Raw genomic sequence first — 17767 nt, 5'->3', positions numbered from 1 at the left:
AAATATTAAAATACAATAATTCACTATCGACATGGGCTGGATTTTTCCTAGCAATTTTTCTTTTTGCTGATTTCGGCCGGACACTGCTGTATTCCGGATATGTCCGGTAAATTCCAGACGTATGGCAACCCTAGTCTTGTCCCTGTTTATTGAGGCCTTCTGGTGGAAGCAACCTCACAAAGAGAGACAATTGCAGACCTGCCCGCAGTGCTCCCTTCCCGGAGGGCAAAACCAAGGCAACAACAGATGCAAACAAAACAGGCAGGGCAACGTTTAGGGATTTAAAACTGGCCACAACTTTTATTGATTACAGATGTAGGTAGACTTTGGCTCAGGCATTGGGTGTTTATCCATTATCAGCGTCCGGATGGAGGGCTTACTGTACGTTTAAGGAGGATCCTGCCTAGGATGGAGGGCCACTCAAGATGCAGATCTAACTAAGGCAGCCCTCCATAGAGTGAAGCTCCGTGGCTTCCAGACAGAGACTTCCACTGAGACCCCTCTCACAGGGAAGGTAAAAAAGGGTAAAGGAACCCTGGACAGTTAAGTCCAGTCAAAGGCAACTATGGGGTTGCAGCGCTCATTTCGCTTTCAGGCCGAGGGAGCCAGCATTTGTCCACAGACAGCTTTTTGGGTCATGTGGCCAGCATGACTAAACCGCTTCTGGCGCAACCTGACACTGTGACAGAAACCAGAACGCACAGAAACGCCGTTTACCTTCCCACCACAGCTGTACCTATTTATCTATTTGCACTGGTGTGCTTTCAAACTGTTAGGTTGGCAGGAGCTGGGACAGAGCAACAGGAGCTCACCTCACGAGGGGATTCAAACCGCCGACCTTCTGATCGGCAAGCCCAAGAGGCTCAGTGGTTTAGACCACAGTGCCACCCGTGTACACTGGCAGGAACTGATGGGAATTTTAGTCCAACAACACAATCCTCTGGTTAAATTAACATGTAATATAAATATTGGGACGTGGGTGGCACTGTGGGTTAAACCACAGAGCCTAGGACTTGCTGGTCAGAAGGTTGGCGGTTCGAATCCCCGTGACGGGGTGAGTTCCCGTTGCTCGGTCCCTGCTCCTGCCAACCTAGCAGTTCGAAAGCACATCAAAATGCAAGTAGATAAATAGGTACCGCTCCGATGGGAAGGTAAATGGCGTTTCCGTGCGCTGTTCTGGTTCGCCAGAAGCGGCTTGTCATGCTGGCCACATGACCCGGTAGCTGTACGCAGGCTCCCTCGGCCAATAAAGCGAGATGAGCGCCGCAACCCCAGAGTTGTCCGTGACTGGATCCAATGGTTAGGGGTCCCTTTAACTTTTTAATATAAATATTATTCCATAAGGATGACATAAATGTTCTACAACTTTTCTCTAAAGGAAGAAAGCAAAATTGTGTGTGTGTGTGTGTGTGTGTGTGTGTGTGTGTGTGTTTGTAATATCTGACCTTGGAAAGATTCAAGAATTCTAAATGTTTTAGTCAAGCCTACTACCACTAATGGTCCAGTAGAAACGATAGCCATTTCATTTTTGTGCTTTTAATTAGCAAATAAAACTTTGACAGAATTTATACTTAGAAATAAAACGGCCTGACTGGAACATAGCCAAACCAAGCAGTAATTTTCCTTCACAGGCAGCAATAACGGTTAAAAATAGTTCCTAAAAACATTGCACAAGTCAGTTTTGGAAAACAGGATAATAGATCATCTAGCCTCTCATTTCCAAAGCGCCTAGGCAGAAAGCTTTTGTACTGGATTGTTCTGCTTCTGGAAGGAGTTGACCCAAACACTTTCTTTATAAAATCTTGATTTAAATGCAGGTGCTTTGAAATCTTTCCTTGGCCACTTGTTTAACAGACCACAAAATGTAAAACAGGGTCTACTTCTAGACATTAATGTTTCCTACTGCAAAAACACACATGTAGCACTAAGAGAATAAATATGTTCTAACTGGACGATGGAGAATTCAGCTTCTTTAGTGGAAACTTCCCTTTCCCTTTGAAATCCAGGATCCCTAGTTTTCTCTAATTGTGCCATTAGCAACAAGATGTTTAGCATACAGGACTGGACTTAGCATATTGTTAAGCTTTCCATTTAGCCACTGTATCCACTGGGTAGAAACCTGAGGTTTGGCTTGGCAAACCCGAGTTCAGATTCCATGGATTGTTTCAAGATTGGGTTCTGCACAGGACCTATACTGAAGGCAATAGATTCATATTAAATAGTAGCAGGATTTGTATTTCTGTTATATTGAGATCCATCTACACAATACATTTAAAGCAGTATCATACCACTTTAAACAGCCACAGTTTCTCCCAAAAAATCCTGGAAACTGTAGCCTCTTAAGCTGCAGAGAATTGTTAGAATATCCCTATTTCCCCCTCCAAGTGTCCCTATTTTCCAGGGACAGTCCCGGATTTACAGAAGCCGTCCCGGTTTCTGATTTGATCCCGGAATGTCCCACTTTTCTTTAGAACATCTCTATTTTCATCAGAGCAATGTTGGAGTTATGAGACCCCAAGCCAAGAACCTAAGAAGACATCTGAAGGCAGCCCTGTACCTCGGATTACATACGCTTCAGGTTACAGACTCCGCTAACCCAGAAATATTACCTTGGGTTAAGAACTTTGCTTCAGGATGAGAACAGAAATCATGGCGTGGCGGCAGCAGGAGGCGCCATTAGCTAAAGTGGTGCTTCAAGTTAAGAACAGTTTCAGCTTAAGAACAGACCTCCAGAACAAATTAAGTTCTTAACCTGAGGTACCACTGTATTGGGAAGTTTTTTTAATGTTTGATTTTTTAATTATGCTTTTGTGTATGTCAGAAGCCGCCCAGAGGGGCTGGGGTAACCCAGTCAGATTGGTGTATAAATAATAAAATCATCATCAACATCATTATGGAATAGGACGTCCCAATTTTAATCAGAGAAATGTTGGAGGGTAACTCCCAGTCTTTCCTGAGAAGAAGGACTGATTGTTAATCTGCTTAGGGAACTGTAGCTCCGTGAGGGGAATAGGGGTCTCCTAACAACTCCCAGCATCCTCAGCAAACTACAGTTCCCAAGATTATTTTGGAGGAGCTAGGGGTGCCAACTTGAATAAAACATTGGGAGGACCAAGTAAGGTCTTTTCTGTATAACTGATCACAAGATGCAGCACACACACCTTATTTGAATGGCAATGCCCATCAATTTCAAATATTTGGGGGGGACGACAAAGGGGCCTTGGCCCCTGGGATTTGGCTCCTGTAGGGGGAGCGATGACTAAATAGTGGCATGATGCGGCTTTAAATGCATAGTTCTGCTAAGGCAAGGAACTTAGTATTGTTTAGTACTGTATAGCTTAGTATTGTTGAGACTTTCAGCAGTTCTTCTGAGTCTCAATCAGGGTATGCCAGGGATAAACCTGGAATGTTTTCCATGTAAAATGCGTGCTCTATCACTGACTCACGGCCTTTACTTTCTGACCAACAACATATAAAGTTTCTTCCCCCTTCTTTTGAGATATATTTTAAAGACCTGAACTGTGTTTTGGTTAAAAAACAACCTGTCAAATTTCATGCTTCCCCTTTTCTGAATGAGTATCATTAAGCTGTTAACCATTTTGTACACAAAACGTCGCCATCACTATTAATTCTGTTTAAATTATTGTCAGTTGAGCCTGTCATAATTCACAGTGCTTTGGTAGCGACGTTCCAATTTATGCAGAACTTTGCCAATCTTGCTTTTTCAGACCCGATTCTACATTAAAAAAAAAGTACCTCAGGCTGAGTCTTGGCATGAAAAGATTCAGTAACAACAGATGAAAAGAGCCTGGTCAAATAATTTATGCTTTTTATACTCCTCTAACTAGGGTGGGTGGATGGTTTTACTTTTCCAAAAGCAGCCTCATTTGCTGCACTCAAGAACAATTTTGAAACAGATAAGCATATGTGATGTGCTGACGGGGGTATATTTATCTAGTTATAAATGTCACTGAAATAACCATCAGATTAGTGGACGTGCAGAGTTATAGAATCTAGTAATGATAAAACAGAAGCAGACATATAGGTGCATCTATGAAAAAGTAAGGGACGTGGGTAGCGCTGTGGGTTAAAGCACAGAGCCTAGGGCTTGCTGATCAGAAGGTTGGCGGTTCGAATCCCCGCAACGGGGTGAGCTCCTATTGCTCGGTCCCTGCTCCTGCCAACCTAGCAGTTCAAAAGCACAAAGTGCAAGTAGATAAATAGGTACCACTCCAGCGGGAAGGTAAACAGTGTTTCCGTGCGCTGCTCTGGTTTGCCAGAAGCGGCTTAGGCATGCTGTCCACATGACCCGGAAGCTGTAGGCCGGCTCCCTCGGCCAATAAAGCGAGGTGAGCACCGCAACCCCAGAGTTGTCTGCAACTAGACCTAATGGTCAGGGGTCCCTTTACCTTTACCTTTATGAAAAAGTAATACAGCTGCAGTTGTTATCTCTGACACAAAATGTCTGCTTAAATAGAAGAGACGCTCAGCAGCCATAAGGTTTGTGGCCACCTCAAGAATACGTCTCCCAAGGACATAGCTGCCGTGTTTCTGTGTTTTCTCACCTTGTCTTCTAGGACCCCTGGACGGTTAAGTCCAGTAAAAGGTGACTATGGGGTTGCAGCGCTAATCTCACTTTCAGGTTGAGGGAGCCAGCGTTTGTCCACAGACAGCTTTCTGGGTCATGTTGCCAGCATGACTAAACCACTTCTGGCACAACGGGACACTGTGACAGAAACCAGAGCGCACGGAAACGGCGTTTACCTTCTCGCCACAGTGGTACCAATTTATCTACTTGCATTGGCGTGCTTTCGAACTGCTAGGTTGGCAGGAGATGGGACAGAGCAATGTAGTTCACCCTGTTGTGCAGATATGAACCGCCGATCTTCCAAAAGGCTCAGTGGTTTAGACCACAGCACCATACGCATTTTGTTGTAGCGACCGCTGGCTCTCCCTCACATCAAACTAATGACAGTTAAATGCAGCATTACTGCTTCTCTGCACCCCATTGCAAAAGTGCAGGATTGTTTATCAGCTGTGAGAACTATAAGTTATTCCCACTTGGCTTCTGCAATGGTCCTGTAAGAAGGATTGCGACTGGGGAAGTGTGATGCAAACCAAAGAGCACAGATGCGATGTGATGCAGTTAACTCAATGGCCCTTCCTAAGCAGCCGGGTTATGTACGGTAACTCCTCTCTCTTATTTCAAAGGTGGGTGGGTTGAATGAATCCAAGTAGATTAGGCCAGCTTCATGGGGTTCCTGCTCCAGTGTGGATTCCCGCCCCCCCCCCACCCCTTTTGTGGATTGTGTTTCTAATCAAAGTCAGACATAGATGAGGCAGGATTACTAAAATTACATTTTATGCCAAGAGAGTTCTAAAGAATGAGCTCTGCTCCTCCCCTTCTATCTTTCAGAATGTTAGCCCTAAAAAATAAAATAAAATAAATCTTCTTTTTTCGCCAATAGGACAGCAATTATGCACAAGTTCCTGAGCCAATTTCGTATTTAAACAGAAATGGCTTTGAAGCTATGCAAGCTGAAGAGAGCACCAGAGGCCAGCAAAAGGCCTTGCATTAAAAAATAAGATGAAAAGACAAAGTGCTTTCCCCACTGAATATTATATTATATTACATTACATTACATATATTATATATTATATATTATATATTATATATTATATATTATATATTATATATTATATATTATATATTATATATTATATATTATATATTATATATTATAATTTGAATTTATATACTGCCCTATATCCGGAGGTCTCGGGGCAGTTTAGAGGACAAAATCAAAATATAAAACCACAAAATATATGATCAAAATAGCAACAACAACTCAATACCCCCTCCCCACAAAAAACACATTTTAAAAGGGCATAGGGTGTCAATAAAATCAACCAAAGGCCTGGTTAAAAAGGAATGTTTTTGCCTGGCACCTAAAGGTGTATAATGAAGGCACCAGGCGAACTTCCCTGGGGAGAGCATTCCATAAACTGGGAGCCACTGCAGAGAAGGCCCGTTCTCGTGTTGCCACCCTCCAGACCTCTCAGGGAGAAAGTACACGAAGAAGGGCCCCAGAAGGTGATCTCAGGGTCCAGGTAGGTTCATATGGAAAGAGGCGGTCTATGGGGTATTGCGGTCCTGAGCCGTTTAATCTAATCTACCATCATCTATCTATCTATCTATCTATCTATCTATCTATCTATCTATCTAATCTCCTGGATATCTGTGCTGGTAGGTTTGCATCACATTTACCCAGAAATTAACAGAAGTCATTTGCCACATAGTTTCTACCACAGATTATATGAAGTAGTGTGTAAACACTGAGCATCCATCCACATTTTGTATTGACTAAAATATAGCATGTTCGTAACCACACTCCAGCGAAGTTGTTGCTGGAAAATGGTATAAGCCAGCCATGCCCGCTGCGAATCACCCAGGCATTTGTCAACGGCAAGCAAATTTCTGGAAAGCAAGTTAAATTTATTGGGACCACCAGGAATACAATGGAGCTATAGTGAAATCTTGGTGTCTTGTTTTCAGGGGTGCCAAGGGATGGATGGAAGTTGGCTAAAAGCCACTTGGCCCAATGGAAAGAGATCCACTCAAGTAGCACCTGAGTCAACTTCATTATTTATTGTGCTATAAAGCATGTCCTCCCTAAAAGAGGGCACGTGTTGCAGTGAGACGTGGAGACTGACCTCCTGGATATGGGTGGGTATATTGGACAGCCACAATGCCCGATTGCTGGGTTTAATCTGGCCAATGGGGAGCTGATTAAACAGATCAAGGGACCTATTTATGCCCATGCACATGACCCAGAGCTTCCTCTTTCGGCTCGTGCATCGGAACACCCGCCCACCTCTCCCTAATTTAGGGCATTTTGCGATTGACCTTGCTATGCCGTCGTGGGTCATCTGTCATTGGGACAGGGGCATGGCAGGAATCTTCCCCACTTGGCTGATTGGCTGTTGCCATTTGGGTTTCGCCTGCCGCGTAGCAAATCGTCACAGCTTGTAAGGTTGCGGATAGGCACTGGTTCAGGTGATAGGGATGGGAGAACGCTCTCACCATCCCTATGTGAATAGTATTCCATTAAAGGAATCCAGGGACTCAACTTGGTTTGGTCAACCCCCGAGAGGGGGTTGTGCCCATGCCTGAGTCCAGGGGAGCATCTGGGGAGTGGACATAGTCCGTTCTCGGGCTTTCTACCTACCTCAGGTGTTCACCCTTGGCTGACCTATGATAGAGCTCTGGGTCAGCGCTGCCTGCAAGGGTGCAGGGAGCTAGTCGAACCAGAGCCTATGCAAGCACTCACTTTCTGTAATCAATAAAGTTGTAGCCAAAATTCTGCCATAAACCAAAACTATAATTTGAGTCAATTGTGTGTTTATTTAGGGGGGGAGGTCTCTGGGTCTGAACATGCAAATCAGCTGCCAACAACACCCCCAATGTACGTTTCTGAAACACGTTTCTTTGTATTATCATATGGAGCTCCGCCAGTTGTCCACACCCCTCCAGCATGTTTTATTGGGATATGGTTTATTTAGGGCTGCTATATGTCTAGGACATTGCCAGGATTTCGAAGGCAGAATTGACACCCAGGGAGAATTTCTGAAAGGTGGCGCTTTGCCCTGGATCTTAGGCAAGTCAACTGCAAAATCGCATTTTTGCCTTAAAAAAAGAAAGCTCGGCAACTTCAGGGTTTTCCATAAAAAATGTTCAGCAATTTTGAGGTCTTCCTAAAAACAGCTCAACAACTTTCAGGGTGTCCTGGCTTTAACTTTTTGAAATATGGCAACCCTAGAATGCTTGAGTGCTTCCTACATTGCTAGAAAGAAACTAATTTCCTCTATCTTTCTTTTTTTCCTTCTCTGGAGGCTATTTAAACATTTGTTGGCTTTTTATATCACTAGTATTTTTGTTCAGGAAGGAGGAGGATTTGAACTGCAATGGCTGGAATGCTACTCTGCTTCTCATTGTTTGCTATCTAAATATAGGGCAGGCCCCTAAATCAGGGAGATATGCTTTGACTGTTGGCATCGTAGCACACAGAGTGGGCTGAACGGCTTATGTGGTTGGTCGACAGAACTTTGGGTGTTGGGTGGAAAGATAGTGCTAAACACAAACTCATTTTGCTTAATAATTTGACATATATATTCCAAAAGGAAGATGTGGGCTATTGTTCATGTATGAGTTATTTCATGCAGATTATAAATTGAGTGGTACTGGGTTTAATGCTTGGACGGAAAGGTTATGGAAAACAGACCTGAAATTTACGGCATGTTGTATGCTGAAAGAAAATTTTATGAAAATGATGAACAGGTGGTATTTGACTCCTAGTGAGTTAGCAAAAATGTATAGAATAAGTACAAATACCTGCTGGAAATGTGAAGAGAAAGAAGGTTTTTATCGTATGTGGTGGTCATGTAAAGCAGGCTCTCCTGTTATTTTGGGACTACAATTTCCATCATCCCTGACCACTGGTTCTGTTAGCTAGGGATGATGGGAGTTGTAGTCCCAAAACAGCTGGAGGGCCGAGTTTGGGGATGCCTGGTATAAAGCTTTCTGGGAGATGATATATAATGAAATGAAAATATGTTTAAAATAACTTTTGTTAAAAAACCAGAAGCTTTTTTATTAGGAATTATAGGTACCGACATTCCAAAGGAGCAGAAAATACTTTTTATGTGTGCGAAACAGATGCTTTTAGCCCAGAGATGGGTTGAAGAAAGAGTCCCTACAAAAGAGGAATGGTAAACCAAGCGGATGGACTACATCAAAATGGCAAAGCTGACTAGAAAGCTCAGGAACCAAGAGGACAAAAACTTTTTAAAAGAAGGTTGTTGTGAGGATAAAATGGAGTGGGGAGAGCCATGTACCTTGAGCTTCTTGGAGGAAAGGTGGACCCCATGAGGTCTGGAGGGTGGCAACAAGAGAATGGGTCTTTTCTGTAGTGGCTCCCCATTTGCAGAATGCTCTCCTCAGGGAGCTTCACCTGGTCCTTTCATTTTATATATTTTAAGTGTCAGGTGAAAACGTTCCTCTTCAACCAGGTCTTTGACCGATTAATATCCTATTAATAGCCTTATGAATGTGTATGCGGGAAGGGGGGGTTATTGTTTTGTTGTTTTGGTTTAATTATTGACTTGCGTTTTATCTTGCATTTTGTTCTGTGAACCACCTGGGATCTTGTGTTGAGGGGATCGGTATATAAATTTAATAGAATAAATACATATGAATGTAGTAAATAATTAAATTTCCAACCTCTCTCCTCCCTTAGTTGCCTTATGGTCAAGCACTGCTTCGAAGTCCGAAAGCAAATATCAATAAATTTGCTGTGAGAACTGCATAGATTTCGTCCAACTTTTAAAACAATAAGATTGGCCATTCTTCTGAATGCTCAGAACTTGCACAGCTACAAATATTCAGCTCAGCTGACTCTAAACTGGTCCTCCATTCAGCTGTCCCTATTTTAGGTTGATTGCAGTTCCCACAGGAGTGTGGGTCAATCTGGGCTAGCCACAAAGAATGTACTACCTACTGTAATTGAAGTTCATATTTCAGCAACAGGAAAGAGGATGAATACCAGAGCCAGGCCTTGTCCCTAAATATACACACCAGGACAAACTTTTGCCTCCTTGTCATGTTGTATATTGTGGAATCGTTTCCGTAAACTTCCGAGTCAGATCATTAGTCCACCTAGCTAGTGGTTCTCCAGAATTTCAGATAGGGATCTCTCCTAGCCCCAGTATATTCTCCTTTTTTTAGTTGTTACTCTAAATGCCTATCTATCTATCTCAGTGTTTCCCAACCGGTGTTCCGCGGCACACTAGTGTGCCGTGAGACGTCGGCTGGTGTGCCGTGGGAGGGAGGCGGGCGAGTCGGGCGGTGAGAGGCGGCGGCGGTGGTGCCGAGCGGCGGGGCAGCGCGTGCAAAAGGGAGGAGCGCGAGACAGCGGAGGAGGAGGAGGCCGGCATGTCCGGGCAGCAGCAGCAACAACAGCAGCAGCAACTCCCGCCGCCGCCCCCTCCTCCGCCCGCTATCGCCGCCACCACCACAACAGCCACCGCCGCCTCAGCTGCCGCCGTCCCTCAGTCCCTCGCTCTGCTGCCTCCTCCCCCCCACCCCCAAAGCTTGGAGGTTCCCCGGCAAGGGGGAGGGGAAAAAATTAAAAACTTTCCCTTACGTGCGTCCCTCCCGGCGTGACGCTGCGCGCTGACGTCACGGGGCTGTAATGGTGGTGTGCCGCGAGATTTTTTTCATTAAACAGGTGTGCCGTTGCCCAAAAAAGGTTGGGAAACACTGATCTATCTATCTATCTATCTATCTATCTATCTATCTAGGGGAGGGGGAAGGTGACAGTACTGTGTACTCTTGAGTACCCCCAGAAAAAAGTACTGCCTAGCCCTACTGGGACATATTGGAAACTTTATGCATTTATGTGGTCAGGGATGATGGAAGTTGTGAGTTCAGCAACATCTGCAGGCCCACAGGTTCAACATCACAGCGCTAAGGTGTGAATATTGCCCTAAAAGGGTTCAAAATTATTGGAAGGGACAAACTTTTGTCAAGCGTCTTAAAATCTACAAGTGATAAAATACTAACAAGCAAAGAATAACATTCTAGATGCGTTATTTGGCCATACTTGCTTACAACTATGTCATCAAATTACACTCAGACCTGCTACTAAGAAATCAGCAAAAGGGTATCTGAATCAGTGTTCTTTTTTTCCTAAGAAAATGTTTAGGGGTACTCTCATTTTCCCACTCATATTGAAATACTGCCCCTCAATGAGGGCAAACTTAGATTCACAAAATGTTTAGGGGTATGCGTACCCCTGTGTACCCCCAGAAAAAAGCACTGATCTGAATTATCAGCCACCCCTTAGATGAAGCTATATCTGGATTACAGAGCAATTTCTAGATGCAAGCTGCCCAATAATGAGAGGCGACAAGACTATTTTATTTATAGTCATGACATAGATTTGTTTGTAATAAGAGAAATGGTCTGGAGGACATTTAATTTAAAGAGCCGTCGGCACATTTTCTAACAAATGTCATCAGGAAAATAGCTCGTACAGCCACAAGAGGTTGTTCACTTCATAACTATGATCAAACAAATGACTAAGGTTGAAATATTTCAGCACAGCTGGAATGTGGGTAACTCAAGGACAAGTGGTTGTTTCTGGCACACAAAGGAACTATAAACAAATACTATGATGTGAAAAACATAGAATATTCTCTGGCCACACTTAAGAGCCTCTGGAAAAGGTGGAAGCACATTCCTAAATCTGGATCATTCCCTCGAAGTTTTGTCTTTTTGCTGTCATGGTTGCTTTTCAGAAAATCATTTCATGAACCTGAAAGCAGCCTTGCACGCAGCTCTGAAATACTGCCGATGTCTACATGCACTCCTGAGGGCAATTTGGGCACAAGAAACTGTGCTAATTAACCTTTGAAGTCACTTGGGGGGGGCCCTATCATTTGACGTGTGTCTTAACTCCATAAAATTCCTAACGCTGTTTCGTAGATCATTGGAGTACTGGAGCTTGTCAAAGAAAGAAAGAAAGTGTAAAATCCAGTATTTAACAGCATGCAATGTCATCATAAAGCTAGGTCATTGCACTGAGGATGGGGTGGATCAACTTTTAAAAGTTTACTGGATGAGAGGGTCACACTATTAGAATTTTCCTCTGCTGTGTTAACTCCCCGAGTCCAAGATGCAATGTAAGAGCTTTTGAACAAATACACCAACTGTGTAGACTAGCCGGTGTGTATAAATAGCTGTCCGACTAGCAAACTAGCAGTACAGAAAACCTCAGTTGTGCACACCACACCCTGTAGTAAACAAGCTTTCATTCTGCCAAAACTATATTATTCCTCTGGAGGAAAACTAACTTGTAGTACCCAAGTGGTGTTGTGCATAGTGTTGGGCTTTGACCTGGGAGACCCTTGTTCAAATTCTCGACTAGCCATGAAGCTCGCTTGGAGACTTTAGGCCAGTCCCAGTGTTTGTCAGTCTAACCAGCACACATTCTTCATGCAAAACTGAGGAGAAACCATGTATGCCCCCCTAAGGTCCTTTGAGGAAGGATGCGATAACAGTGTACGGTCGTACCTCTGGTTATGAACTTAATTCGTTCCAGAGGTCTGTTCTTAACCTGAAACCGTTCTTAACCTGAGGTACCACTTTAGCTAATGGGGCCTCCCGCTGCTGCCGCACAATTTCTGTTCTCATCTTGGGGCAAAGTTCTTAACCCAAGGGTTAGCGGAGTCTGTAACCCTAAGTGTTTGAAACCCGAGGTGTTTGTAAGCTGGGGTACCACTGTATTGAATGAGTAGATAATGTGTTAATCCACGTCAAAATAAAAAAAATCCTTCCTGTAGCACCTTAAAGACCAACTAAGTTAGTTCTTGGTATAAGCTTTTGTGTGCCAAGAACTATACCAAGAACTAACTTAGTTGGTCTTTAAGGTGCTACAGGAAGGAATTTTTTTATTTTGACTATGGCAGACCAACACGGCTACCTATCTGTAAGTGTTAATCCACGATAACTCTTTTTCTCAACAGTCAAATAGACAGGAATCCATCTCCTATAACTGCACACATTCAGGATATTTCAACAATTGTGTACCAGGAAGCCCACCAGACACTCAACACTGCTTTGAAGTGTTGAAGCAATGATTCTTCAACATCAACTTTGTTGGACTGGTCATGTTGTGTGGATGCCTGATTATCGTCTTCCAAAGCAACAACTCTATTCCGAACTTAAAAATGAAAAGCGTAATGCTGGTTCAGAAGAGGTTCAAAGACTCTCTCAGGGCAAATCTTTAAAAAATGTATTATAAATACCAACAACTGGGAAACACTGGCCTGCGAGTGCTCCAATTGGAGAACAGCTTTTACCAAAGGTGTCATGGGTTTAGAAGACGCTCGAACTCAGGATGAAAAGAAGAAACACGCTAAGAGGAAGGCATGCTTGGCAAACCCTCACTGTGATCAACTCCTACCTATGTCCCCACTCTGGAGGATGTGTGGATCCAGAACTGGCCTCCACAGTCACTTACGGACTCACTTTTAAAACCATGTTTATGGAAGATAATCTTATTTGGCTGCAAGTGATAGCCAAAGAAGAAGAAGCCCACCAGAGTTGCCACCACCGAGAGAACCATAAATACAGAGCACCACTCACTATTATTTTCACGCATCCCTACAATCTCTAGTTCAGGCCGATGGAGCACTGCTTCACTCCAGGTCATTAGGGCCTACAGAAAAGAATTGTGGGTGATACAAACTTAGGAGGACTGGGTTTAGCCCTCTTCTTCTCAATCCCACCCTCAGACCCTCCAAGTCCCTATTTTCCAGGGACAGTCCCAGATTTACAGAAGCCGTCCCAGTTTCTGATTTGATCCTGGAATATCCCACTTTTCCTTAGGGCATCCCTATTTTCACTGGAGAAATGTTGGAGGGTATGGAGTTACGTGACCTCCAAGCCAAGGAGATAAGTAACTATACAACCTTAGGAGACATCTGAAGGCAGCCTTGTATAGGGAAGGTTTTTTTTTAATGTTTAATGTTTTATCATGTTTCTACGTATGTTGGAAGCCGCCAACCCAGTCAGATGGGCAGGGTATAAATAAAATACAGCAACAACAACGGAATAGGTCACCCCTATTTTCATTGGAGAAAGGTTGGAGGGTGTGCACCCTTTGCTGTTATGCTGGTAGGTCAGGTTAGCTGTTCCAGAACACAATGAGCCAAGCAAGAAAAATAGTCCAATCTCCCTAATATGCCAGCATCAAATGGCTTGGACTTTGAAGACAGCATCATATTTTTAGGTAATAGGTCAGCATACAGATGAGAGGGGAAAAAATTCAGTAGTCCTGGAAGTCTGCTTCCATGATATGCAACGACAGAGTCCAGGATGCAGCAAAACTTTGGAGGTCCTCATAATCAGAACATTCAAATTGTTTTTGGTCTGAAATAAGAGGGCCAGTTTGGAGGGTTCATAGCAAATCAGCTTAGCACTGTGCTAGCCATCCAAATCTGTTCAAAGGATTGCAATGAGGCATAAGCAGGATTTTGGGATAGGGTTTACTGGAGGCTAAGTCAACAATCCTATACGAACTTGCAAGGCAGTGAGGCCTACTCAACACAATTATTTCTGAGCAAACACACTTGGTACTGGAATGGGAATAACTATATATTTACTGAGTCAAAGGGAAATTCTCTACCCAGCAAATTCCATCATAGTAGTTCTATGATTATGGAGGAAGCGTTTAAAATGTACGAAAAGTGGTTGGTAAACACTCAAGGATATTATTATGTAGACCACTTCCTGTGACCAGAGGCTAGCACAATGCATTCTATGATCACTACTGTTCCCTGCTTCCTTTATCCTATTTGATATGCAATCCTATCCTTCTCCTCCCATCCTTCATCTCCCTGTTTCTTTCTGACATATTCTATATGATTTGAAGCCGTAAGTCTTGGAAGAAGCAAAGTAGGATAATAACAGATAAATGCAAATCTACGGGACGTGCCTGGAGTTACCGTTGCCTTTGCCGTTTCACAGGACTTTGGGTTTCTTGTTATGCATTTAGTGCAAACGACGCAGAACCACATACATTTTCCAACAAGATTGGGGTACCACAATTGCTACTGGGCAACTGCACTTTCTCCCTTTCTCGAGGTGCTTTGATGTGGGGGCTTAATATCATAAACGGGTCATTCAGAAATGGTTGGCAACAGATTTTGTTTAACTTATCAGATTCTCCTGGAAAGAGTGCTCTATATTAAATAGGACATGTAGAAACGTGAGCTAGCATTTGATCCCAAGGATGTTGTACGGATGCTGCGGGATGCAGGCATGAGGAGAACCCATCCTACAGTCAACATCCATCTCAGAAGTACCCTCTGTCTCTCCCCATTCTATATGTCCTTTTTGTGTAAGCCCACCCACCTTTCCTGGACCAGTTCCATTGACCATGCTCTTTGTGCTTCAGCAGGGATGGAGCAGGAATGCGATTCGGTTCGCATCAAAAGGTGAAACTGCCCAGTTCACACTTCAGAAACAATACGCGAACTGGATCGCAGCCCTCCTTCAAAATGTGCAAGTCGCTGAATTTTGCAATGCCGTTCCACAGTCGAGTCACGAGTACAAAGATGAGCATGCTAGAGTACAGTATTCATACATATTGATATGTTAGGGAATATAACATTACAAAAATACGTTGCGTTTGCAAAATTGTGTACAAATGTGTACGTTAGGAAAAGTTCACATTAAGATGCTGATTAACTTTTATGAGGACCTTTTTGCTGTTGAGGCAAACTGATACAGAGAACTGAACTTAAGATTGAAAAACTGAGAAAAACAAATCTAACATATTTGCCCATAGTTTCACTCCAGGGGGGTGTCATCACTTTGGAACACCCTCATCTAGCCAATATAACAGGGCCAAGGATACACCTTAGCTAGCAAGCAGATCCATCTCTGCTTATTTGAAGGTTAATTTTAGCTGTGACTGCCAGAAATGCGCCTCCAGTTTCTAAGCCAGTTTTTCATTCTGTACTTGTCTTACCTCCTTCCGTCCTTGTAGATTGCTTGAAGGAAGGACGCAACGGGCTTGCCTTGCGGAGACCTCCTTGTACCTCCTGTGCTGTACCAACTCCGAAACCACTTTGTCTGGTAGAACTCCATTGCCAACTGGTGAGATGTATCTCCTTGTCCTTAAGGGTGTCAGGGTCTGGTAGAAAAGACAAGCAGCCAGCACCAGCAGCACCAGGAACGGGCGAAGTCGACACCACCTCCGGCCAGGCAGAATCTGCCGGCAAGCCATGGCCACCCTGGGTTTCTAATGTTGTCCCGTTTCCACATTGTAGGAAGAGTCACTGTGGCTACTGTTCACCAGCATGAAATAAAGGGAGAAACATGACTTGCCCGCGGGGAAACAGAAGTGCTCTCCATCACTTCTGGGTTTGAGCTTTCCCATGGCATCAGACGGCGAGAAGTTCGAGGTCTCCAAAGCAAAACAGACTACGGCAAACGGCCCTCCAGGAAGCAGTCCCTGACCTGTGCAAAAAGAGAGGAGGCAGGAAAAGAGAAAGAAGTCACACGTACGTACGTTGTGTGGGTTGGGAAGGAGCAGACTTCAGCATCCTGAAATAGTTAGGGGCAGAAGGAATCTTACCGTTTGGAAGAAAGTTTATCCCACAAAACTCCAGCTGAACAACTGCATCCGTGAAAGCGAAAGGTTAAAAATTATGAGGTGTCTTTGTACAGCTGAAAAGCACCACAGATTTCCTCGTAGGTTCCCCCCTCCCTTCTGTTGCTTTTTAAAATACCGTTTCCTTCATTCCAGATCTTTTTAAATTGCCCTTTTCCTGTCGGCAAATGTGCATGCCTTCTCTCAAAGAGAATTCATCTGGTTTTGAACAAGCCGAAAGGCTAGATTTCCCTCGGTTAAGTTTCTTTCTTTCTTTTTTTCCAGCTTTTGGAGTTCGAAGTTATGTTTACTTACTTGGTTCTTAGCCCTGTCAGATGTTTTCCATTCTCCCCTAACGGGCTGTTGATTAAAACCACTCGGAGCAACGCAGCCTCATGACTCCAGCTCATCTACACACACACACAGCACTCCATCTGAACTCAGTTGGACCACAGACATATAAATAAAAAACAGGACTGCCCCGAGGGGTGGGGTTACGTTCACCAAGCTCTAAAAAGCCTCACACGCTGGAAACTGTAGGAGCAAGGCTGCTGGATCACACAGCGACAATGTGCCCCCCCCCTCACATGCTTCCAAGCTATACAAGGGCTCTAAAAATGTGGCTGGAATACAGACAGCTCAAACATAATGAAGAAAGAGAAATGTTAAACCAGTCTGAGAACTGTTGCTCTATGAAGGGAATAGAGGCCTCAACAATTGCAGGCACCCCACCCCCCTTTTAAAGCTACATTTCTTTGGGGAAAGCCATAGCTATTTAAAGTGGTACGATACTGCTTTAAATGTAGACTGCAGATAAGGCCTTTGTATATTAATTAGCGGCTTCTTGTTCATGTCATGTGATCTTATTAAAGATAGGATGGCATGCAGAGAAGAAAGGCATGGAAATCTAGTAAGATTTAAAAACCAAACAAACATGCTTCTGTAGGTCAGGCATGGGCAAACTCCGACCCTCCAGATGTTTGGGACTAAAATTCCCATCATCCCTGACCACTGGTCCTGTTAGCTAGGGATGATGGGAATTGTAATCCCAAACATCTGGAGGGCTGGAGTTTGCCTATTCCTGCTGTAGGATGACCAGCTTCATATAATCAACTTCCTTAAGTCAATTTAATATATGAAAGGGTTAATTCCACAGAGTAAGCTGCTTTGCAAGGCTTAGCTATGTCACTTCCTCTTACCTTGGGAGGAAATAGATAATGAAGCCTCTACCTGTGAGTTCTGTGTGTGAGGTTTGAGCTGGTCGTTCCAGCTCAGTTGCATGGCTTTCACCAGCCTCTTTTGTGTTTCCATGCCAATAGTTTAGGGGCTTTGACTGTAGCACCCTGCTTGTGGTTAACGCTTAGCTGGAATGAAATATTCAACGCAGCAATAGAGAAATTAAAATAATAATTTATTTGTCAGACAAATAAATGAGAGACACAGTGGTATATGGTTACCAATGCTCTGCCCTCCCAGCCCTCATGGCCAGCACTTATATTCCCTCAGCCCAGTCCCCTTGCTCCTCCTTTGGCTGCCTCTGTCCAATC

The 17767-nt window shown here is 43.8% G+C and overlaps 1 protein-coding gene across 1 annotated transcript in view; it reads right to left on the bottom strand.

Moving 5' to 3' along the window:
• CPED1 (cadherin like and PC-esterase domain containing 1) overlaps positions 1-16684 on the bottom strand; it is a 123546-nt gene extending 106862 nt beyond the window's left edge. The window contains exons 1-2 of the mRNA XM_081211499.1: positions 16536-16684; positions 15597-16087 (exon numbers count right to left, since the gene is read on the bottom strand). Of these exons, the coding sequence (XP_081067625.1) occupies positions 15597-15854 (258 nt within the window). The 5' untranslated portion in view covers positions 15855-16087; positions 16536-16684. The remainder of the gene's footprint in view (positions 1-15596; positions 16088-16535) is intronic.
• Between the last annotated feature and the right edge of the window lie 1083 nt (positions 16685-17767).

The sequence above is a fragment of the Podarcis bocagei genome (assembly GCF_964188305.1).
Source record: "Podarcis bocagei genome assembly, chromosome: 10".
In the NCBI taxonomy this organism is placed as follows: domain Eukaryota; kingdom Metazoa; phylum Chordata; class Lepidosauria; order Squamata; family Lacertidae; genus Podarcis; species Podarcis bocagei.
Note: the sequence above shows the minus strand (reverse complement) of the source record. Positions and strands in the feature narration are given on the sequence as shown.